The sequence below is a fragment of the Lontra canadensis genome, unplaced genomic scaffold (genome assembly GCF_010015895.1).
Source record: "Lontra canadensis isolate GAN:19392208 unplaced genomic scaffold, GSC_riverotter_1.0 scaffold17, whole genome shotgun sequence".
Classification (NCBI taxonomy): domain Eukaryota; kingdom Metazoa; phylum Chordata; class Mammalia; order Carnivora; family Mustelidae; genus Lontra; species Lontra canadensis.
Window position 1 is genome coordinate 1,474,807 of NW_022631011.1, and position 24,559 is coordinate 1,499,365.

General features: G+C 49.2%; 1 protein-coding gene across 1 annotated transcript in view; it reads left to right on the forward strand.

Annotated features, from left to right (window-relative positions):
• Window positions 1-24,559, forward strand: part of LOXHD1 (lipoxygenase homology domains 1) — a 150,038-nt gene that overhangs the window by 114,812 nt on the left and 10,667 nt on the right. The window contains exons 30-37 of the mRNA XM_032859476.1: window positions 482-691; window positions 808-943; window positions 2,860-3,068; window positions 6,317-6,444; window positions 12,825-12,942; window positions 13,789-13,963; window positions 15,584-15,769; window positions 21,723-21,893. Of these exons, the coding sequence (XP_032715367.1) occupies window positions 482-691; window positions 808-943; window positions 2,860-3,068; window positions 6,317-6,444; window positions 12,825-12,942; window positions 13,789-13,963; window positions 15,584-15,769; window positions 21,723-21,893 (1,333 nt within the window). The remainder of the gene's footprint in view (window positions 1-481; window positions 692-807; window positions 944-2,859; window positions 3,069-6,316; window positions 6,445-12,824; window positions 12,943-13,788; window positions 13,964-15,583; window positions 15,770-21,722; window positions 21,894-24,559) is intronic.

A 24,559-nucleotide genomic window follows, 5' to 3' on the forward strand; every position in this document is an offset into this window, starting at 1 on the left:
CCCGGAGCTCTCCTCAGCCTGGCCTCCACCAGAGCCTCTCCCTATTCTGTTGCCTCTCCTGGGCCTGGCCCAGAGCCTCCTTTGACTGCCTCCCAACTTCCCCCCTCGGAGTTTCAGGCCCCCTCTCAATCCTCCCTCCAGCCCCCCACCTGAACTCATGCTGACACTCCACATCACCAAAGACATCCAGGTACCAGCAGCAGGCTGAGCGTCCTCGTCTGCCCCACACCCACTCATATTCCACCTTCTAGACATCCACAAGGGGTACTGCAGGAGGAACAGGACTGCAAAATGGGGCCATTGTGAAAGGGAGGCCTCAGAATACCCAGCGCTCTGTGTTAGGGACTTGTGCCTAGAGGGCTCCCAGCTAGGAAGGTTTGTTCAGCCTGGCAGCTGAGGGGGATAGAAGGTACTGGATGGTTGGGGTAGCAGAGGGTGGAGGGGCGCACCTCCACTGAGCCCGCACATCTGGTCTCCCCAGGCGGACACGTTCATCATCGAGGCTGCTGACCTGGGCGTCATCTACAAGATCAAGCTTCGCCACGACAACAGCAGGTGGTGTGCAGACTGGTACGTGGAGAAGGTGGAGATCTGGAACGACACCAACGAGGATGAGTTCCTGTTCCTGTGCGGGCGCTGGCTGTCCCTGAAGAAGGAAGACGGGCGGCTCGAGAGGCTCTTCTACGAGAAGGTGCAGGAAAGGCCTTAGCAGTGTGGGGCGGGGGGACTTGGCTCGCTACCATCCTCATGCCTCATGCTCTGGAAGAAGGCACCAGAGCTGTAGTGGGGCTGGGGTCTTCTGGGCAGGAGTACACAGGGGACCGAAGCAGCAACTGCAGCAGCCCCGCAGACTTCTGGGAGATCGCCCTGAGCTCCAAGATGGCCGACGTCGACATCGCCGCAGTGACGGGGCCCATGGTGGACTACGTGCAGGAGGGCCCGGGTAAGCCAAGCAGGGAGCTTGGTGGAGGAAGGGCAGGCACCTGTACACATGGTTAAGCTTTTCTTGGGCAGGCCATGAGTTTGCCCCACTGTCCTCTGACTTCTACCTAATGCTTTATAATTCCCCCAGACTGCCTGTTTCCACCCCACAACAACCTGTCACGATCAGTCCTGTTGCAGAAGGGGGAACAAAGACTAAGAGAAGTTAGGGGAATGATGCCCTTAATCCATTACCCACCACCAGGAGGGCATTGCGGTACTCTCTGCCCTCACCCAGACTTGCCGGATATAGATTCAGCCTTCAGGGTCTGGGACAGTTCTCATAAGACAGAAATCAGCAGTGAGGATCCCTTGCATGTCCGTAGAGTATCCCGTGGAGGATGTCAGCCATGCAGACTTAAGGCATAGTGTGATGCAGTGAGGAAGCAGAAGAAGTCCTAAGATGGTTTTAGGGAGATTTAAGTTCCATTTTTGGTTCTGACAACAATATATGTAGCCTTGGACAAGTCACTCTTTTGGCCTCAGTTTTTCCCTCCTCCATAAAATGATACCGTAATGCCCTGAAAAGCTCATTTTTCCAACCATATTTTTGAGATAAAGCAGTTCTGTGTTTGTTTATCTGACATTTAAAGTCACTGTCTGTCTGTTCAGCCATCTTAAGTATAGAGCGTGAGCCACTCTGTTCCCTTCCAGGAGACCACGCTGGGGGGAGGGGTGTCTCTGGAGCTGGGCAGAATCAGTCATTTTATATTTTACCTTCTCACTCTGTAACTAAATGACAGGACCCACAAGAAAGTGCTCCTCCTGAATTAAGTGCTGTGATCAACTGTGAAAGGCCAACAGGGCCTCCTGTAAAGATGAAATAAGACTGTGGACAGGTGCAGAAATCAATGCTGGGAATTCCAGCCAGGAAGGGCCAGTTTGGAAACTTTCGAAGAGATACAAATTGTACAACGTATAACCATATTACCTATAACCTATAGCAGAGCACCGTCTCCCAAGATAATGAGGAAGATAATCCCAGAGAAGGGTTACCAACTTGTATCAGTTAGTAAGTGCAAGTTACTGAAACAAGATAGTAGCTTAAACAAATGAGGGATTTTTCTTTTCTCTCACATAAAAGTTCAAAGCTAGGCAACTGGGATTGATACAGCAGGTTCCAATGAAGTCAGGGACTTCCATCCGAAAGGTTGCCCATGGTTCCAAGATGACTGCTGGAGCTCCAGCCATTGCATCCACATTCTAAGCAGAACAAATTAGAAGGGTAAGGGGAAAAATGGTCCTCCTTCCGGCTGAGTCAGAAATTTCCCCAGAAACTCACCCAGCAATGTCTGCTTATATTTTATGAGTGTGCCTAGCTGCAAGAAGAATGGATACTTGCTGGGCAATTAGAACTCTGCTGCACTCCCTGAGCAAGGTTTTATACTGATTAACCTGGTCTGTTTTGGAAATGGATACCTTCTAGAACTTTCATTTACCATGTTATACATATAATACTATTTTATTTTTCTTCCCCCCCATTCCTACGTTCCATGAGACCTTGTTTTTGCCCACTTTATTTTTGCTGACTACAGAAAGCTTTCTAGGCATCGAACCCCTGTACCTGGTGAAAGGCTGTTGGTCTTGCCCTACTCCACATGGGAGTGCTAGGTGCAGCTGAGGTCATTGGTCAGAAGGGCTTCTAGAAGTGGCAACAATGCTCCTGTAGGACAATCTTCACTTGGGAGATACCAATCTCTCATTCCTGGGAGAGTAGATGCTCACCATAGATCATTCACCAGTCTGGAAAGCTCTGTCATACTTTGTCTCAGAGGCATGGAGCTATGATCTGTGCTCTCCAAAGGTCATTGCCAAGCCTATGAGCCCACCCATGTCCACCTGGCCCATTATGAGTTTGGACCCCATAATCTCTTGCAGTGATTCCCTACTATGTGTCGGTCACCACCGGGAAGCACAAGGATGCAGCCACCGACAGCCGGGCCTTCATCTTACTCATTGGGGAGGATGATGAACGCAGCAACCGCATCTGGCTGGACTTCCCCCGGGGGAAGAAGGGCTTCAGCTGTGGCTCCGTGGAGGAGTTCTATGTTGCAGGCTTGGATGTGGGCATCATCAAGAAAATAGAGGTGCTGGTCCCTGGGTCCTGGGATGGTGTCTACCCCCAGGGAAGGAAGGAGCCGATCAGGACGTAGCGGGTAGAGGTGTGGAGGGCAAACAGAGCAAATGACCTGGAGCCCCAGCTTGGGGCAGGTCATGGGGAAAGGTCCCCTGGCCTTTGCCATCAACTAGGTGACCCTGAATGAGTCACTGCCCTGCCGGGTCTCAGTGTTCCACTGAGATGTCTGCTGTATTAGTTTTCCATTACTGTGTAACAGATTATCACAAACTTAGCATAAGATCACATAGATATATTATTTCCCAGTTTCCCAGGTCAGGAGTCCAGATGTGAGTTAGCTGTGTCCTCTTCCCAAGGTCTCACTGTGCTGAAACCAAGGTGCCGCTAGGGCTATGGTCTCATCTGAGGTTGGGGGTTCTCTTCCAAGCTCACTGGTCATTGGCAGAATCCATTTCCTTGCAGTTGTGGGACTGAGGCTGCCAGTTCCCAGAGGCTGCAGGCCTGCCCTGTCACGTGACCTTCTCCAAAACATGGCAGTTTGTTTTGTCAAGACCAATAAGACACGATCTCTTCTGCTTCAAATCTCTCTGACTTCTTCTATCTCTGACATCTAGACCCTCTCTTAAAGGGCTTGCCTGATTAGGTGAGGCCCACCCAGAATAATCTTTTGATTAATTCAAAATCATCTGATTAGAGACTTCTATTTCATCTGCAAAACCTCCTCACCTCCGGGGGAGGGACCCAGGTCTGTGTGCAGAGCATATTGGGAGGAAGCCCTGAGGGAGGAAGGTGCCAAACAGGGAGGGGGATGCTGAGTGGCAAGGGCTTCCTTCCCAGTTTTACCCAGACCGTTGGTGTGTCCCCTCCCAGCTGGGCCATGATGGGGCCTCGCCTGAAGGCTGCTGGCTGGTGGAGGAGTTATGTCTGGCCGTGCCCACCCAGGGCACCAAGTACACATTGCGCTGCAACTGCTGGCTTGCCAAGGACCGAGGCGACGGTGTCACCTCCCGCGTCTTTGACCTCCTGGATGCCATGGTGGTAAACATAGGGAAGAAGGTATGGAGAGGGGCCCGGGTGTGCCTATGGCATGGCAAGAGCCATGCAGGGCTGGGTAGGAGAGCAGAAGGGGAGACAGAAGTGAGGGAAGCAGGAGACTCATTGCTGGGGCACTAGCAGGGCTGAAGCCTTGTGCACCAGCCAGACTCACTTTGCTAGGAGCCAAGAGACTTGAGTCTCTTTGGGTCTGCTGCCGTGTGACCTTGGACAAATCACCTAACTTCTCTGGGCCTTGGTCTTCTCATACAGTCCATGGAAATAACGCTTTCCATCCTGTTCCATGTAAGAAGATCTTGATGAGAGCAAGTGAGGTCAGGAACAGTCCCTGAAGAGCTTTGCAAGCCCCGCGTAGGTGTGCAGAGTCGTTTTCCCCCAAAGGCTCCCTCCACGCCCAAGGGCAGTGGTGGGGAAAGATAGCATGTGAGCTACCACGTGCCTCAGGATCTTACAGGGCAGTGAGAGCTGCTGGCACGAGACCCTTGAAGGACAGGAGCTCTGGGCTCCCGTCCGCCTCCACCTCCAACTGGCCGCGTGATCTGGGATGCAGTTGACTGAACTCACAAGCCAGTGCTGGATGCCTGAGGGCTGGGCACAGTTGGTGGCTCAGACGGCCCTGGTTCATGTAACCCTGCAGGGGTTTTCCCACCAAAAAGCTATGGGCTCAACAGAATGCTCCAGCCCTCAGCTCTGTTCCTGAATCTAAACCCGTGGGCTATAGATGTAGGTCAGAAGGTGTCCCACGAAGGTAAGAAGAAAGCACCCTGGGCCTGAGTGTGCCCCGCTTGTATTGTATATGGAAACAGAAGGAAGGGCTGGCTGTGGGGCTCTGAGAACCTGGGGAGGCATGGATGCCTGCCCCTCCCCTGCTCGAGAGCCAGAAAGCAGAACTTTCTACAGCATAGATCCACTCCCCCTCTTACCCAGACATCTCCATCTGCGGCCAGACGGATGGTGTGGGTGAGCACACAGTTCATCTAGGGATCTCTGTCCTGACCCAGTTCCCAGCGTGCATGTGGGTGTGAGTGTGTCTGTGTGCGTGCCGCCCACCCCCACGCACACCCCACTCAGTACAGCTGTATCTCCCCCTGAGCCCTTTAGTCTGTGGAAATGCAGACCCACGCCCCTACTATTGACGTTACAAAGGAACACAGCTTTATCACTTTGCAAAGAACCACAGGGTTCTTTGGACAGTCCATCTCCCCAGGAGCTATCAGACCAGAATTACAAAAGCCCCATTTCTGTGTCTCTTTCTGGAAACAACCTATTACCTAAAAAGAGACACATCTGTGTAAAGGGGAGAACGATGGGCCCAGAGAGCACGACAGTCTGGAGGCACTAGCCTTAAGGGGCCAGTCTCCATGGGGTCACCAAAGCTCTCATTTTGATCTTGCTATTTTTCATGCCTGTCTGAATAAGAGCAAAAAAGCACCAGGCTCCTGCCTTCATTCCGAGTAGCTCCTCCTGCCACCACGATGCCCTGTTAAGGTTTGAGAGGATTTTCCTGATAAAGCAAGAGGCTCTTCCCTCATTGCCTGGGCAAACAAGTAGTGAACTTGGCCTCTGGGCCAGGCCTACCAAGACCACTTCTACCCTCATGGTATCACGACAAAGATTCTCAATGCTGCTTGAAAAGCACCCAGCCCCCAACCCCCAACAGGCACAACATCAGGAACGTGATCACTGTGACACATAACTCGGGTTCTGAGTTGGAGGGCTTCTGGGTAGTGGGGACCAGGTGAGAACGCCGTGCTGCAGTCTCAGGGGAAGGGAGGGCCGGCTGTGTTCAGAGGAGATGGGCAGCCTGGCAAGAGGGAACGGAGAAAAAAGCCAGAGGACATTCCAGAACATGGGCAAAAGTGGCCCCTCTTGCTACAAGGCTGCCCCTGGAGAAAGAACCAGTGAGGCATCGTCCAGGGAAGAGCAGGCTGCCCCTTCCCCCTCCAGTGGAGACAGACAGAAGGAACACATTCTCTTTGGAACAAACCTCAGGCAAAAGGGCCAGATCCCAACCTGAAGAGTAAATCGGGAAAGCAGTGATTATCCTTCGAGCGTCACTGCTCACGGACGCTCGCGGGGTCTACTGGCTGTGCCCAACACAGGGACAGACCTGGAATTGTGCTTGCTGACCCACAGCACGTGGCAGGCCTGGCATGGGTCTGGGCAGAACTGTCGGCAGCTCTCACAGCATCCCTCTCTCGGCAGGTGCTCTATGAGATGACGGTGTGGACGGGTGATGTGGTTGGCGGGGGTACAGACTCCAATATCTTTATGACCCTCTACGGCATCAATGGCAGCACAGAGGAAGTGAAGCTGGACAAAAAGAAGGCCAGGTATCTAGAGGGGGCTTCTGCCCCTCGCCTTTCTGCACATCCAGTCCCCCAGCCTCTAGTCCCACCCTGCCTCAATCAGCTGCTTCCCTCCCGCTCCCCTCATACCTTAGGGCCTTCTAGCCTCCACACCTCTATCCAGGAGATTCCTCTCTCCTGGAATGCCTCTCATCCGTTCTCTTCTGCCTCAGGGCCTTTCTCTTCCAGGGGCCAGCTCAAATCTACCTCCTCCAGGAAGCCTGCCTTGATCATCTCAGCCCACAGCGAGCTCCTTCCCTCCTTCCTGCCTGCCTTCCTGCCTGCTTTCTTTCCTAACTTCTCTCCCTCCCTCCCTCCATCCATCCTTCCCTCCATCTTTCCCTCCCGCCCTCCATCACCTAAAAATGTTTATTATAAAGTCTATTAGTTGATAGCGTTGTATTCTTGTGAATCTCCTGTTTTCGTTCCCTGTACCATGATGATGTAAGATGTTAACATTAGGGGAAGCTGAGTGAAGAGAACACAGAAACTCAGTTCTATTTTTGCTCCTCTCCTACAAGTCTAAAATGATTGCAAATAAAAAGCCAAAAGTATTTTTAAATATTAAAAAATAATTGAACACCTAGTATATGACAGGCACTGTCTCAGACATAGGAGACAGAGTATGACCAGGAGAAGATTCCCGAACCCACACAGCTTAACACCTGGGGAGCCACAGCAACAGCCTGAACACCAGAGTGACCTTACCATGGACCTGGCATTTCCCTAAGCCCAGTGAGCGCATTGGCACAGTTCTCCCTGCGGCTCTCTGAGGACCATTTCTATCATCCCCTTTTTGAAAAACAAAAACTGAGACACAGCAAGGTGAAGTCATGCTATTGAAGGTCACATGGCACTGGGAGCTGCATCCAGGGGTCCAGCGCCTTCAGCATGAGGTTCTGCTGCCCCTTACGTCATCAGTAATGATGATAAAGGTGAACTCCCCACAGCTTTTACTGTCTGCCCTTTCACTGAAGTCCTGACTCAGTCCTGGGTTTGTGCTGGTTTTCTGTGTTCAGCCATTGTCCCCCAGGCCATCCCTGGCCCCTGATATGTTGAGCAGGAGAGCGGGGCAACCCAGGCCTGACTACTGTGGGCCTGCTAGGGCTCAGGCCATGGTTTGGTCGCCTGGGAGGCTTGCTGGAGGTGGTGGGGCCTGGCTCTGTTGTCTCATGTGGCCTAGCCGCTATCTGTCTGGAGTCTCATGCTCTCTACACTCTGGCCCTAACCTCCATCCCAAGCCCAAAGTCCTGTTGAGTTTTCTTTTTTCTTTAATTGATTGCCCCATGTCAACATCATACCTTATTTCACAGACATATACAGAAGTAGTTGCTGGTAGGGGAGATAGACTCCTTTCTGGCAGTACTTAAATTCTGGAAGTCTTGCTTGAGAGACACATTATAATACAACCATATTATAAGTGATTTGAGGTGCTTATCACAATCCATATTGTAAGGATTTTGTTTTTCTGAATAAAGACTTACTTTGTGCTGAGAGCTCCTGTTCCTTAACACCTCTAGTTTGCAAGCTCAGACCCTCTTACCCCAGCCAAATTTTGCTTGATTTCATCAGCAACTGGCTCTGTTCGACCTGCGCCTTACTTCGGGTGTCAGCGTCTTGATCAGGGACTTGGGTAGTAAAACTCACTGGGCTTATAACACGTGCACAGCTTGGTGCTGTGCAAGGAGATCCTTCCCTCCCAAGAGACGGTGCATGACCAGATAGGAGGCAGAGCCATGCCTGCGTACACAGTTTGCCTGCTCCAGCTGCCCTGTTGTCAAATGTTAGACCCAGAGGTCAAGGTCAGTAGCTGTTCACTTACTCCATTCCCCAGCTGAAGCCCCCAACTTCTTATCTTGACACTTTGGGGGAAACAGTTCTGTAAACTAATTCACACTGAGATGCTGGTGACTGAATGTGGCATCCAAAGAGATGGCATCCTCAAAAGGTAATGCACAAACCAAGGAATGAGTCTCTATTGGTGGAAATTGAGTCAGCTGGTATCTGGTGGGGATAGGTGCTATTTTTAGACAAAGATATGTGACTTTTTAAAGGGAAGTAAGTGCCTGTAAGGAATCATTCCCAGGCCCAGTAGAGACCTCATATCCTGAGAGATTCCTGGTCTGGAAGCAAAGGGAAGTCAGAGTTCTGTGGGTCTGCCCAACAGAATGGCCACATGGCTTTCATGAGCCCCCAGTGCAAAGAAGATGAGGAACTGAGCCCAAGGGAATGCCAGCCGAGGGAAGAGCCCAGTAGGGTTCCAGACGTCATTTCAGGAAACAGATGGGAACTATTGGACCAGTGACTGTGGCCATGGCTTTGATAAGCTCGTGAGTCTTGTATCTTTATCACTTGGAACTCCCACTACCTGGTTAGCATTAAAGCTCTGGGAATGGAAGCGGGCCTCTTTGGGGACTTCAAGGACAGGGTAGTTGTTGGGTGTGCTGAGTCCTTCCCTCAGTCGGGCTTGGAGGCAAGTCTCAGGGGACAGAAGAGGAAGGCAGGCTGCCTTTGAGGGCCCCTGTGGGAGGCAGTTGGAAAGTCCCCGCTCCTACTGCTGGGTCAGCCCTCCTGACACATTGTCTTCAGCCAGAAGGCCACAACTTAAGAGGGCGCTGGGAGATTAGAACATGCACAGGACCTGATCCTGGCATGTTGGGATGACAGATATTTGGAATCTGAGGTTTCTTTGCCTTTGGTCTACTTTCATACCACAGCCAGGATGCTTGTGCATATGGATGCAGCCGGTGGGTTCAGCTCCCATCACCCCCTGATATCTCATGGGTACATGTGCTGTGTTCACTTATCTTAATGGCTCCTGAGGAGAGATCTGAGGAGCCAGGGGTTGTTGGCTCGCCTTTTACCCCCCAGGCACGTCTGCACCCGTGGACACAGACGCCACCACTAAGACGGTCATCCTGCTTCTCACGCATCCTTGGAATACCCCCTATGCTGGTCCCAAGGTGGTCTGGCCTCATCTGCCCCCTTCACATCCCAGTGTGCTCCATCCATGCCCCTGGGGGTTGTGATAAAAATTTGCTGCAAATCTAGTGGCTTCAAACCACAGGGATGTATTCTCTCCCATTTCCCTGGGCCAGAAGTCTGAAGTCAGTATCACTTGGCAGAAATCAAGGCCAGTCGCACCCCTTTCAAAGGTTCTGGGGGAGAACCCATTCCTTGCCTCTCCCAATTTCTAGCGGCTGCCCGCCTTCCTTAGCTTGTGGCCACGTCTCTCCAGTCTTCAAGGCCAGTGTCTTGCAACCTCTTCCTGCTCCATCCTCCCCATCGCTTCCTCCCTCATGTAGGTGTCAAATCTCTCTTTGCCTCCTCCTTATAAAGTCACTTGTGACTGCATTAAGGGTCACCCTAGCAGGAAGTGTTTGTCAGCCTACCATAGGGGCTGTGACCCACAGAGCAGGGCTCTGAAATCCCTGTCTTATCAGGAATAGTAAACAGTTTCAAGGACATTCAATTTTTTTAATGTTTATTAGGAAGTATGTATGGGTGGGGTTAGATGTCCTTCTATGATTTATATAATTCAATAACCTCATACCTCTTTGGCACCAGCCAATTAGAGAATATAGTTCTATTTATTTGTACCTAGCCATCTGTTCATATATATATATATATAAAACAAGTATAACGTGCATAACATATATATGTACATAAATTGTAAATACTTACAGAACAAAACCTATGAGCCATCCCCCAGCCCAAGAACATTGCCAGTTCCCTGTACCTCCCCATCCTAGAAGTGAGTACTGTCTTGGCTTTTAAGGTAGATAGATTTTTGCTTTCCTTTATCCTTTTATCTCTACCCTGTGCTGGCCTCCCTGAACAACCAGCTTCCACTGAGTCTTGATTTCAGTGTTATGTAAGTGAGACAAGTTGTTGTGGGCATTCTTTCATGTTTAATTTCTTTCCTCGACACGAGGATTTTCAGATTTCTCTGAGCCCCTGAGGATGGCTGTGATGTGCTCATTTTCACTGCTGCCTAATGTTCCACTGATGGAGGCCTAGAGAATAGAGGTCAGATGGCCAGTTGCATGGGACTGTTGCACAGCACTGGGTGTGGCTGAGCTGTTGACAGTGAAATCATTAGCTCTGGCGGCAGAGCTGGGACCCGTGAGGGGAGACCCAGCTCCATGTAAACCAAACATTATTAAGAGTTGGCCCCAGCCATCCAGAGAGGGAAAGGGCTGCCCCAGGCTGACAGGGGGCCCGTCACTGGAGGCGGCAGGGCATGAACTAGATGGGTCTTGGTGTAGAGTGCAGCCTGGAAGCAGCTAGAGCTAGGTCTAGCCTGAAGCTGTAGCCAAGGCTCTGACCCCTGCCATTCCCAAGAGCCCCAGCCATGCCTCTAGTGTCACCAAGGCTGACTGCTTAGGCAGCTGTCCTGGAGAGGCCAGCTTTGGACCCCATACCTTTCCTCCCTGTCTTCCAGCCAGGCCCTTTGCAGGCTCCCTACCCACAAACCTTCCCTAGCTTCTTAGCAATGTCTAAAATTCTTCCATCAAATAGCTGCTTTTCCGCACGAAAGCTTGGGCCCTGGCTAGCTCTCCAGCTGTTCTGAGTCCCAGAGACCAGTGAATGAGTGGATGATAGGCCCTTTCCCAAGGACAGCCTTTGGTGGGGGTCAGGGAAGGGAAGGAAACCAGAACAGGAAAAGACTGAGGGGCAGCCAAAGGTCGCAGCCCCCCCTCCTCCAACGCTACCTCTTTTGCTGCTGAGTAGAGGCCCCTCTGAGCAGAGGAGCAGGGCAGGCTCTGGACCACTTTGGCAACTCTGCTTTCCTGAGCCAGAGGCAAGCAGACCTGGATCGGAGGATGACCGTCTTTCCCCAGGTGGCCTCTCGAAGTAGAGCCCTCCTACATGTCAGCTGAGATATCTGAGGGAGTGGGACAGCTGGAAACATGCGGCCAGTGAGTCGTGGAGGGATGAAGGGCCCCAGAGGGGCTTCCACTGTGGATGTGGGCCTTTTACCCTGCGGAGAGGGGGTCCACCCAGGTGGGACTGGGGTCTAGCCTCTAATAAAGGATGAGGGGGCGCAGCCATCCACTCTTTAGTCTTCTAGAAGAAAAGCTTATTTCTTTCTCCCTTTTATACTGCCCCACCATAAAATCTCCATAAAATGGGAATACTTGGCTAAATTCAAAGAGTGAAAATTGAAGAGGAACACAAAGCATTATTTTTTTTTTCCAAAGCAAAGAATTCTAAAGTTCCTTAAATCTGCAAAATTATGCACCTGGGGGAATCAACTAGTTGAAAGATTATTTGAGAGAATCTCCAGTATGTGTTACGAGCTCGACAAGGGGACTTGTGAGCACGCCTTTGTAGTTTCCACAGGACCAGAACAACAGGCAGGGCCTAAATTAGAGCAGGAGGGATTTAGAGCAGACTTCCGGGAGAATGCTTTCGCTGCTAATAATCATAAAATACAGATGAGTAAGTTATCAAAAGGGATTAGGCCTCTGCTCTTCCACTGCCTCTGAGAAAAGGACTAGTTCTTGGTTTGCAGCATTTTCCGTCCCAACCCCCTCCGGCTGTGGCCTCTGTTTTTAAATATATGTCTTATATACAAGGAAGCCCAGTCGCCAAGTGGCATCCTATCTTCCTATCTTCAGTGCTGCTTGCATTACCCCCAAGGCTTATCAGCAGCATTATCTGGAATCAGTTATCAGTCAAGCAATCAGCAAAGTGAGTGATACAAAGTGAGTGCATTATACATGTAGCCCTGTAGGAAGAGCAGTAAGAAAGCAAGATAGAGCATCTCTGAGAGGATGAGGTCATTCAGCAGAAAAATAGGAATAGCACCAAAAGCAATGTTACCTCTACGTGCCTGCCATTTGATAGTTATTGGTATCATTACCCAATCCCAGGCCACTGCATTTAGTTTTGCAGATTGTGTACAGAAAAATGTAAATGGTACCATCTAAGCTGAGCAGTGTACAAGCTGCCCCACCATTCATGGCAGCCCTGTCACTCCTAGAATCTCATCAGAAGCCTTGCAGATATGGCATTCCTTTTACATTTTAAGTTGATGTCACATTCTTTTGGTCCTCCTGACAGTTTGGTGAGATTGCAGGACCAGTGTCATTTCCACCAGAATAAGGATGAGGAAACCAAGTCCCAGAGAGAAGCCTGGACTGCTCTAGGTGGCTGGCAGAATGAGATTAGGATCCAGAGCCTGATTCAGGGCCATGGCTATCAGCCAAGCTCACTTAACCCAGTCTTTTAGGAACATATCTGGGGCGCAAGGGACAGACTGCTGGGGCGTCACTGGGAGCCTCCCTTTCCATCCTCTCTCAGGCCTCACCCCTCACTCTAGCCAGCATCCAACATCACGCCCCTCCTCTCTTCCCCAGATTTGAGCGGGAGCAGAATGACACTTTCATCATGGAGATCCTGGACATTGCTCCTTTCACCAAGATGCGGATCCGAATCGATGGCCTGGGCAGCCGGCCCGAGTGGTTCCTGGAGAGGGTAGATGTCTTCCTTCCACCCACAGCCCAATCCTTCTTCCCGCTCTTCTCGGTTATCAGTGGACCTGGTTAAAGAGCAAATGTCACTTTAGAGGGTTATGACATGAATCAGACCTATGTGATCCGGTGAGCCCTTTGGCTTGAATTAACCAGAGAATGTAGTTTTAGTTGTTTGTGTTCAGTATGTGCTGTCAGTATAATGTGGACAGACTTAGCACCTCCTTCTTGGAGGAGGTCAATTGGGAGGATAGAGAGAGAAGCAGCAAGAACTGGGACAGCAGAGGGTCTAATGTTGGGCACTTCGGGCAGGATGGAAGGGAGATTTTGGTGCCCTAGGATCACACATTAGGTAGCTGCCTCTTTTTCCATCTCGGGGTCTGCTCTCTCCGATTCAGTCCTCAAATCTCCCAGCCACCAAAGGCTATCTATCCTGAATCCCCTGAGGTTCCCACTCCCCCACTACAGCCATTAGCGGATTTTTCTTGAGCCAACAATACGGTGCCCACACCAAGGACAACTTGGCCAACTAAAGGTATTTATGGCTGACAGTGGTTTGGTTGGTCCCTTTTTCTGTCATTTATTCAACAAACATTTCTTGTGCACAATGAAGGTACCTCTCAGAAACAGGTTTGAATGCATTACCCATTTCCAAATCCCCAAACTAAGGGGTTTCAGCCCCTCTGCAAGACATACAATGCAGGGTCTTTTTCCCAGAGAATCTTGGTCAGAAGAATTCATCTCGGGTCTGGAATCGTGGGTTCTTGGGGTTCGGGAAAGGGGCCTGTGTTCGCAGGTGAACAGCTGGTGGAGGTGAGGGAGGGTTCCCACACTGGCTCCTCTCATCCAGATCCTCCTGAAGTGCATGAATACTGGAGACCTGACCATGTTCTACTATGGAGACTGGCTGTCCCAGCGGAAGGGCAAGAAGACCCTCGTGTGTGAGATGTGTGCTGTCATTGATGGGGAAGAGATGATGGAGTGGACCTCCTACACTGTCTCAGTCAAGACCAGTGACATCCTGGGTGAGTCAGGGCATCCGTCCCATCTCCCAGTCCCACATCCCACTGCACTTGCCCTTCCTCAAATTCTGACTCAAGTCCTGGGCTCTGGTCAGGCTCTCACTTTTCTTTGGCTGACCTTCCAAATGCAAGTCCTTTCCACCATGTGTCACTTTCTGTCCAGTCACTTCCCAGTGACTGAATTGGCTCTCCTCCTCCTCCCTCAAGGAGGTCTGGGAGAACCAGTTTGGGCACTATGGTCAGCACTTTGGAAAACTGTGCAGGAACATGACTCAGAGGCCCTCTGTCTTCACGCTGCTGTGAATCTCAGATGCCCTTGGGTTCCTTGACACATGTGCTTGGCAACCATCTTCTGTGTGCCAGGTTTGGTCTGGAGTCTTAGGATGGAGAGATGACCCTGGGCCCTTATGAGTCCGACATTCTAGTGGAGCAATGACAGTGAACTAAGTCTGACATTCTAGGGGAGCAATGGCAGTGAACTAAGCTCTGGCAGAGGTCTGCACAGGAGCTGGGGGACCCAGAAGAAGGTTCTTTATCTAGCTGGGAATCAGGAGCAAGTGTCGTGGAGGGCTTCCCAGAAGAGATACCAAAGTCTAGTGCAGAAAGACAAACAGAAGCCACTGAGGTAGATGGAACACCAGCTGAAGGACCTTCCAAGCAAAAATGCTGGTTTGTGCAAAGGCCTGAGGTTGAGTGGGAACACACTCCCATCGTGGAAACAATGTCTCCCGCCTACCCTTCTCTATATCAAACTGTTCTCCAGGAGCTGTTACAAGGAATGTGACAAACTCATTTGCAGTGAGTATAAATGTCTTGTGAGGGGTTAGCTTGTAGGCCCTAATAGCTTACATTTTCAACAAAGAAGCATTTAGCCAAAGAAACTAAGCTCTCATGGTAGGATCTCAGGAGTAAGTGTGGGTCCATATAGCAGGTAAGTTTGTTGGTGCCTCTCTTCTTCCTTTCTCCTAACAATGGAGCCTTCACTCTTCTTGCTAAAAGTTCCAAGTGTCCACATGTTTTCTACCCCTACATCCCCTCATGATGTGTTCTCAGAAAATAGTTGATAAGTCCCTTGATAACCATAGGGTGTCTATGGCAGGAAAGCTTCATGGAGTCACCTCTTTGAGAAACATTTTCTTTTTAACTAGGGTCAATACCTCTATTTGGCTTAAGCAAGTGATACAAAGCTCTAGTATGGACTGTCAACCAGGGATAGATCTGGGGAATAAGGAGCTTTCCTATTTCATTCTGAATCCATGTTGTGCAGGAAGAAGCCTAGATTTCTAACCTGCAAAGCCAGTCTTCATGGCATACCTTTTAAGTACAGGTGTATTTCCCCAGAAATAAATGAGTTTTTGCATTAAACCACTCATACTTGCTAACCAGACTCCTTTAGCCCAATATCATTTAGAAGACACAGAGATAAGATGAAGGATAGAATTGGAGACCCAGGAGTCTCAAAAAACTAACCAACTCTTTCTAACCTCCCCACTGGCCTCATCAACACAAAACTTCCCATCTGCACTGATGGCTCCTCCAAGAAAGCCAGGATGGGAACCAGAGCAAGTGGACTGTGTGTTGAAGAGGCTACCACCCAGAACCCGTATTTTGTATACCTCCTAGGAGCAGGCACCGATGCCAATGTGTTCGTCATCATCTTCGGGGAGAATGGGGACAGCGGGACACTGGCCCTGAAGCAGTCAGCCAACTGGAACAAGTTTGAGCAGAACAACATAGACACATTCAACTTCCCTGACATGCTGAGCCTGGGCCACCTCTGCAAGCTGAGGGTCTGGCATGACAACAAAGGTAGCTCTTGCTCAACATCGGGGTGGTGGGGGATAGCAAACCTCAGCTTTCCACCATCCCCCTAGCAGCATGTTGACCCTCCTACCGCCAGGTGGCAGGCAACAAAAAACTGTTGGTTTCCACCATTTTGACATTTCCATCAGTTAGAAATGTCCTGTGTTTCTAGACAAATTTTAGAAATCAAGCTTAGTTCCTAACTACACCGTTGTCTTGTTCATTGCTCTTCCCATAATGCCTATCACACTGCCTGTACTATAGTAGGGACTTAATATAGTTTTAATGGAATTTATTTATAGCCACATTTCACTCTCTCAGACTCAGTCCTGATTTTTTTTTTCATGCCGCAGTCACAAGAAACCCACATCTCTATGGAATCAGTTTTTCCCCATGCCTTAATATTTTCAAAAATTAAGTCCTGGCCATGAATCCCAGGTTCATGACTAGATCCACTAATACTGGCTTTCCCACATTGTCCCCGACACTAACTGTGCACATACCTAGAGTTTCTCATTTTTCTTGATGCATTTTTCTTCTATTCAAAAACTTTATAGCCTATCATTTTGTGTCTCCTCACTATCAAAAGAAAAGGGAAGCAGCCCAGCACCACGGACAGCTCCTCACTGTCCGGCTGTACTGTTTGTTGCTACTACTGTGGTTTAAGTGGCAAGCTCTTCAAACAGCCTGATTCTCGTCCCTTGGATAACTCAAGACTATCTGATTGCCTTGGTCCTGACGTTAAAGAAACCCCAGGCACCGACGTTATCCTTTTTCCTTTGTAGGCAGAGAAGTGGGTCTCCTCCCCTCCAGGCAGACTTTGGATCTGAAAGCAGGGAAAGGAAGAGATCTGTCTGTATCCTCAGTGAACCCAGGTGGTTGGGATAGTAGGGTCAGGAGAGGTACAGGGAAGTCCAGGTTCTGTGCCTAGCTTCCTCTTTATAGTAACTTTCTCCTCCATAGATGGAAGCTTAAATGTTAATATAAGCCAAGACAGCTAAATATGTCCTTAAGCTCTCTCTCTCTCTATGCCACATTTTTTCATATTTAGTTTAAAAATATTCAAGCTACATTATGCTTCCCTTGCATAGCAATTTATGAGGGTAAAAATATTTCGTTTGAGAGACTTCCACAAAAAAAGTTGTGATGCCTCATAAGTTACAAATGTTTAGTTAACTTAATATCATGGCAGTCATCTCTTTCTTTGAATCTATCTTTCCATCTTTTTTGTTTATCCAGTAATTTTTATGAAAAATTTTAAGGATGAACAAAAGTGAGGGAAATGGTATAATGAACCTCCGCATAACCATCACATAGATCCAACAATTATGAGTTGTCATACCTGCTTTCCCCTTCTCACTTTTTCTTTTTCTTTCCTAATTTCTTTTTGGTTGTTAGATTATGTAAAATCAAACCCTTACTTCATATTATTTCATCCCAAACATATTTAGTATGTTTCACTTTTCAAAATGGACATTTTTAAGCGAAACACAATGCCACTATCACACTTAACAATGATTTCCTTGTGTCATCTGATTTCCACTCCATACGACAATTTCCTTAACGTAAAAAATGCCTTTGTACTTTTGGGTTTGCTTGAACCTGGAAGCAAACAAGGTCTCCACTCCGTGTATAGCTGCCATCTCCCTTCAGTGTCTTCAAAAGCAGAGCGTGCCTACTTCTTTCGTCATGTCATTTGCTTGTGGAAGGGATTGGGCCAATGATCTATAGAATGTCTACATTCTGGACCAGTTTATCTGTTTACTGTAGTGTCTTTGCCTCTCGAGTCCCCGTATTTCCTACAATTTGGAAGTCAGCTCTAAAGGCATGCTTGGATTCAGGTTCAACTTTCTTTGGCAACTTTCTTTAAAATGCAACTGTGTACTTCCCATTACCTCACAGCAATCCTACTCTTCCTGATGTTCACACCAAATAGTGGATCCAGGGACTGTCAGCCTGGTTACCCTGACACCCTTCCCCCGCCCATAACTGTTCATCTAATGACTTCATCCAGTGATGATCAATTAGGATTACAAATGCTGATTTTCTAGTTGTCCTTTCTTCGCCACTTATTAACTGTAATTCTTTTGTTAAAAAAATGCTCCCATGATTACCATGAAAATATTGTCCAGAGAAGAAAATAAAGGTGAATGATTTATTCTTCCTCTTAATTACAGTTACCTCCATAGCTTTTATAATACAGAACAAATTATATCATACTGTTTTTATTTTCTAATTCATCTTGCTTGCTTGCTTTCTCTGATGAAAACTCTGGGGAAATGAAAAACCTTTTTTCTAAAGATTTCTTTTTTTAAAGATTTTAGTTATTTTCTTAAAGATTTTTGTCTATTTATTTGGGAAGGACTGAGCAAGAGAGAGAGAACTACTGTGGGGAGAAGCAGAGGGAGAGGGAGAAGCAGACTCCCAGCTGAGCAGGGAGCCCAATGCAGGGCTTGATCCTGGGACTCTGGGATCATGACCTGACCTGAAGGCAGACGCTTAACTGACTGAGCCACCAAGGTGCCCCATGAAGAACCTTTTTACCACAAAATTTAATCTATGATTTAAAAAGATCACTATGATATATGTGAAAGGATAAGAACTACAGCATCAATATTGTAAATTCTGTAAAATTCAAGTGAAATTCTGGAGAACAACTATGTGTCCACAAGGTAGTGTGTGTGTATTTGATTTCTGGTGTGTGCATGGAAAGGAAAACCATACAACTATGGAAGAGGATGGGGCAGATATGCTCTGATATGGATTGGCTGTGAGTTAAAAGGTGTCCAGCAGTGGGGGGTTACTATCATTGTGTAAAAAATTTAAAAAGTAAGACTTTAAAAGAGGGGACTTTGGGGCACCTGGGTGGCTCAGTCAGTTAAGCATCTGCCTTCAGCTCAGGTCATGATTCCAGGGTCCTGGCCTCAAGTCCCGCATCAGGCTCCTTGCTCAGTGAGGAACCTGCTTTTCCCTTTCTCTTGCCCCTTCCCCTGTTCATGCTCTCTCTTGCACAATCATTATCCCTTTCCCTCTCTCTCAAATAAACTTTTTAGAAGAGGAGACTGTAAAGAAATGGACTCTCTAATGGTGGCTTTCAGATGGCTCCTTGTTGTTCTACAGGGTCAGGAGGGTCTCCACCATCAGGCTAGTGCTGGCCACACCATTAGCCAAGCTGTTACTGCGGATTCGTCTTCACCAGCAAAAGCCAACCACGTGACATCAGCCCCCAAAGCTGCTTGTTTCCAGCTGCATGTCTGATAGGTTCTTAGTAGACTTCATGGTGGTAGGGTCCCTGTCAATCACATTGAACATACCCAAAACAAGGCAACTAAATCAACAATGAGAAAAGATCTGAAGACAAGTTTCTTTCATCTTAAAGGAGTTGGGGTTAGCCTGCTATTTATCATGGAAGGAGGGCTTTTGTTTGTTTTTTAAGAACTCCTACTTGAAAAGAGAATTGGAGATGGGTGAGACAAGGCCATGCTTTCAGAGGACAGGGGACAGGGGGGAAGGCTGGGAAGAGAAGCAACCAAGCACCAGGGCAACCCAGGCCAGACACATTCCTTCTCTTCCATCTCCGGTTGCTTTCACTGCTGCAATAGAGCACTGAATTGTCTGTGGATAAAGTTAAAGCCAGCCCAGAATCCACCCTTCCCCTCCGCTCACTGTCACCACCCTGCCTGGAGTCCAAGAAGTAATTCAGGAGTGAAATCTACTTGGGCTCTGAAGCACGGTGAAGAGTGTATTCCAGCAGCCGACGTGATCTTGCGATGACCCACCTCTCCAATTAATGCCATCCCTCTCCACTAACACTCACCCATACACACACAGTCACACACTGATAACTCCCATTAATTCCCACCGACTGTTTTGTCATGAAGCCATTGAAACACCGTCATCCTGGAGTCGGGAGAGATCATTAAGCCAGTGATTCTCAAGGTGTGACTCTGGTACTCCCAGCATCAGCATAACCAAGGAACTAGTTAGAGATGGAAATTCTTGGACCTCATTACAAATGCACTCAATCAGACTCTCCAGGAGGGGGGGGGGGCAGGTGATTGCAGTGCAGGTCCTAGTTCTCAGCCTTAGCTCTACATTGAAATTGCTGGGCAGCTGTAAAGACCACTGACGCCCGGCTTCTACCCCAGAGGCTCTATTGTAATTGATTTGGGTAAGGTCTGGAGAACAGAATCTCCTTCTCTCCCGCTCTCTCTCTTGCTCTCTCCTTCACACACACACATACACCTTCCAAGGGCACCAACATTTGGCTTCTCTTTCTCTGCCTTCCTTTTTACTTGCCTCTCCCTTTCTCTGTTCCACTCTGGAGGTCTGTAAGGACTGCTCCAATGGGTCTCCTGTGCATCATTTCCAGACTGAACACACCAGGGATTATTAAGCGGTTGAATCAGTTTCATGATGTTATCATCTCAGAAAGCAGCCGGTTTATAACCTTACAGTCAGAACTGGCCCCAATGTGGAAAAGTAAAAATATTGTTGCGTTTTTTTTAAGTTTATTGATAAAATTACTTACCACCGTTTAACTCAACAGAAGTATTTTAAATTTTAACATAATTATTTCAGGACTCATGGGTTTTTACTTCAGTACAGATCTATGTTTAAAAAAATATATATGAAGAGACTTTTAAACCCAGAATTAAGCTATCCTAGGACTGCTGGTGTGTATGCCCAGCCCGGGAGTCTCCACATCCACTGCCCCCTCCCCCCGCCATCCCCGGAAAGCCGAGGGATAGAAGTGTGTGTCCATCTTTGTGTGTCTTTGTGCTTATAAGCCTTGAGGCCAGCAGCAGGATCTACAGGTATTGCTGGAGGCAGTGTCCAATCCTAGAGAATGGCTTTTTCGTGGGGACAGGCCCAGGTGACATGGGAGGGCAAGACATGAGACTTGAGCATATATGTGCCTTCCTTGCGAGGTTGCCTTGTGGACAATTAATGAGCAGCTGGTACCACCCCGTAACCTGTCACACAACAGGATTTCCCCCACGTGCTATGGGTGCTTTGGCTTTCCGAGTTCTCGGAGAATAACTGCACCAGTGCGAGGTACAAATAAGACAAAGCTGCCACAGCAAATGCAGAGATTTATGCTTGATAGCTGTGATTTGGGAGGAGCACTTCTGAAAGAAGCCCTGCCAGTTACAGCAGAAGTAACTGTATGTTCAGTATTAGGCTGAGACCTTTCTAGTTTAACATATACCCTGATCAGAAGCAGCAGCTCCAAATCCCTTCTATGACTGCTGAACAGCCAAGGTCCTCAAAGTCATAACAGACACGGCCCACATTCATGGAGCAGCTACTACATGATGGACAATAGGCAAGGCATTAGGGAAACAAAAACAAATAAGACCAGTTCCCTGTCCCCCAAAAGCTCATGGTCAGGGGAGGAGACACATAAACAATGATGACATGGGGAGGTCAGCGTGTGGCCAAGGCAGGTGTAGGCCTACTGGGCAATCAGGGGACACTAGGGAAGGCTTCCCGGAGGAGGTGATGCCAGAACTAATTCTGGAAGGATAACCGGCCTGAGTCAGGTGCATACTGGTGTCGGGAAGTAATGGGATTTGTCCTTCAGCTGTGTGAACTCCCCAGAGGTCAGTGGCCCCCATTGTGAACCTGGTGGAAGTTATGAGCCCTCTCCCTGGTGAAACGTGTAATCACAGCACAATTTCTCCCAGCCCCTAGACTGCTTCATTCACAAACACAGATCCTCTAAGGGCTCATGAACCCCAGACTAAGGATTTTGCAAAGAGCATTACCCGCCCTGGGCTAGAGGAGCTCTCAGAGACCATCTAGCCCATGTCCTCATTTCCTCAACAAGGAAAGCCAGGCCAATAGAGGACAGAGAACTCATGTGGGGCCTCACGGCCAGTGAGCAGGGGGCAGCAGACAGCTGAAAGCGAGACAGCATGTTCAGCTCCCGGTCCCCACGAAGTCTTTTCCACAGGGATCTTTCCTGGCTGGCACCTGAGCTACATCGACGTGAAGGACAACTCGCGTGATGAGACCTTCCGCTTCCAGTGTGACTGCTGGCTCTCCAGGAGTGAGGGAGACAGGCAGACGCTCCGTGACTTTGCCTGTGCCAACAATGAGATCCGTGATGAGCTGGAGGAGACCAGTACGTGGGGGGCAGGTGTGACTCGTGGGCTGAGTCTTCAGTGTTAGATGGGAGGTGGCTCAGGAGGGGGTGGGGAAGGGTGTCGGTAAATCTGAAGTAGAGACTGTTACAGCTGGAGGGGACTCAGAGGTCCTATGAAGGAAAGAATTTTGGGAAGGTCCATAAATAAATACCCTAAATATTCCTTGGCGAACTTGGAACAGCCAAGACGTTGGTCCCAGATCTTGGCCCCAATCACAGGGACTAATTAGGTAACCAGAAAACCACAGGGGACAAGCTCACCCTGCCCTGAGGGCTGGGCTGGGCACTTGAGTGGGAAGCTCTGTCTCTGGTTTATTTTTGTGTCATGGGCTCCATACAACGGGGCCTGTGGCAACAGCTGACAAATCAAGACTTCTGGAAACAGAATGTGTAGGAGGAGCCAGCCTCTCCTGCAGCCTCTTTCTTAGATCTGCAGGGGATATTTAAAGGGAAAAGTAGTTGATCCCCCCAAGTGGATGGCCATCCCAGGACTAGGGAGTTGTTCCTTTACTACAGATGCCTGTAGTCTGGGTTCAGCCGATTCAAAGAAGTCTTATCAAAGGCAGAGCCCAGTGTAAAGAAAGGATTTTTTTTAACCTCAGTTTTCAGGGTAATGCTAACTGCAGTAAGAGGTGAACCCCCAAATCTCAATGGCTTAACAAACCAAAATGTATTTCCTACTCATGTAATAAACCGTCCAGTGTGGTTATTGGCAGGAGACCTTCCACACTGTGATTCAGGGACCCAAGGTCTTTTGATCTGTGTCTCTGATGTTTTCAACACAGGGCTCCCATAGTTCTTGCAAAAGGAAAAAGAGCATGGAGAAGGCATGCTTCCCTACCTTCTTAACAAATTGACTCACTTTCTGTTGGTGAGAACTAACCATTTGGTTCTACCCAGATGCAAGGGCACCTGGGAAATGTAGTCCCTGGCTGGACAGCCCCTCCAGGGGAAAAACTGTACACCATGGAAGGGAAGCATGGCTCTCTGGTAGAAAGCCACCCATTCATGTTGGCCACACCATCCAAACTACCCAATCGTGACCTTAACCTTAACATCCAAGAGATGGTGAGCACTGTGTCCCAGGGAACATCCAAAGGAGGGGCCAAGCACCCCTTGGCAGGTTTATGGTGCAAGGATTCCTCCCTGATTCAGAGGTTAGACCCCACACTTATAGAGGAATCACGGGTTGCCCAGCTTCGTGACTGATGCGTGAGTGGTGCACACCGCTCTGTGACCTCCAGTTTATTTGTATCAGCTTTTACACATGGTTAGTGTCCCTATACAGCTAGAAGCTTCCAGAGGTCAGGGACAGGGCCACTCATGTTTGTAGCCTTCTGCAGTTCTACAGGCTTTGGGACAATAAGTGTGCAGTTACTGCTCAGTGAACAGAAGCGGCGTTCCTTTCTCTTAGAGCCTCATATCTTGTTAGAGGGAGAAGCGTCAGCCCCTTATGCAATAGGAAGCCTTAAACCCCTTCCACACATGTCAAGAGGAGCCACAGAGGCTCCTCCAGGCTATTGGCATCCAGGGGAGGAGAGATTTGTGTGGCTCAGAGTATAATCACCGAGCCTCCTTCGAAGATTTCCTGCCAAGCAGCTGCTAAGACCTTCGGGGGTTAGGTTTGCAGGGAGATGGCCGAGGGGAGCAGCCCTTGGGTTAGTTCTGGAAGGATGTTACAGACTGGAGATTGGACAGCAGGGGCACGCAGCCCAGGAGCTATCCTGGGTGATCTGTCTTTCCTTAGAGGCCATGGATGGCAGCCTGGTGCCCTCAAGGTGATGGCAGGGGGACAGATGACCATACCTGTGTCCTCAGATGGAGGGTCACACTGGGGAGAGCCTCGGGCACAGCTGGAGCCAAACATCCCAGTCCTCAGCTACCTTCACTCAGCCACTTGGCGGACATTTGCCAAGCGCCTCCCAAGTGCCACAGCCCCTGCTGAGGTCTGGGACACACCAGTGGGTGAAACCAAGACCCTGCCTAGTGGCACTCATTCTCGGTGTTTGTGGCCTCGGGGCGCTTCCAGGTACCCTGCTTGTGAGAACCAACACCCTCGCAATGCGCGAACAGAGCCTCATATGTGGGAAGCACTCTACACCTCTGTTCTCGTTAGGCCTTCACAGCTCTACTCCCACCCCCTGAGCTGGATCGGGTGTAAATTCTCACCTCTATACCGGCAGTAAAGAAAACAAAACCCGGAGAGGTGAAGCGACACATCTAAGGCCCATTCACAGCTGGTAGGACCCAGGTGACCTGATTCCTAGACCAGGGCTCACTGCTCTGCTGCAGGCTCTCTCGTCTTTACTGGGCTTGGCTGGTCTCCAGATGGGTCAGTTGCTCCGCCTGGCTCAGCCCCTCTTCTCTGCCTTTACCTCTGACTTGTTAGTGGTTCCAGAGCTGCTCCCAGCCCTCTGCAAGCACCTGCCTCTGCAGATGATTCCAGCGTGCAGCAAAGCTGAAAGCCATGGGCAACTTTTAAATAACAATGACGTCTGGGTCCCAATCCCAGATTCTGTTGCAATTAATCCGGAGTAAGGGCTGAGCAGTAGTATTATAAGTTCGTGTGTGCACAAGCAGGCACACACATACACATACACACGTACACACACTCACGCACACACGCACACACACACACACACAAC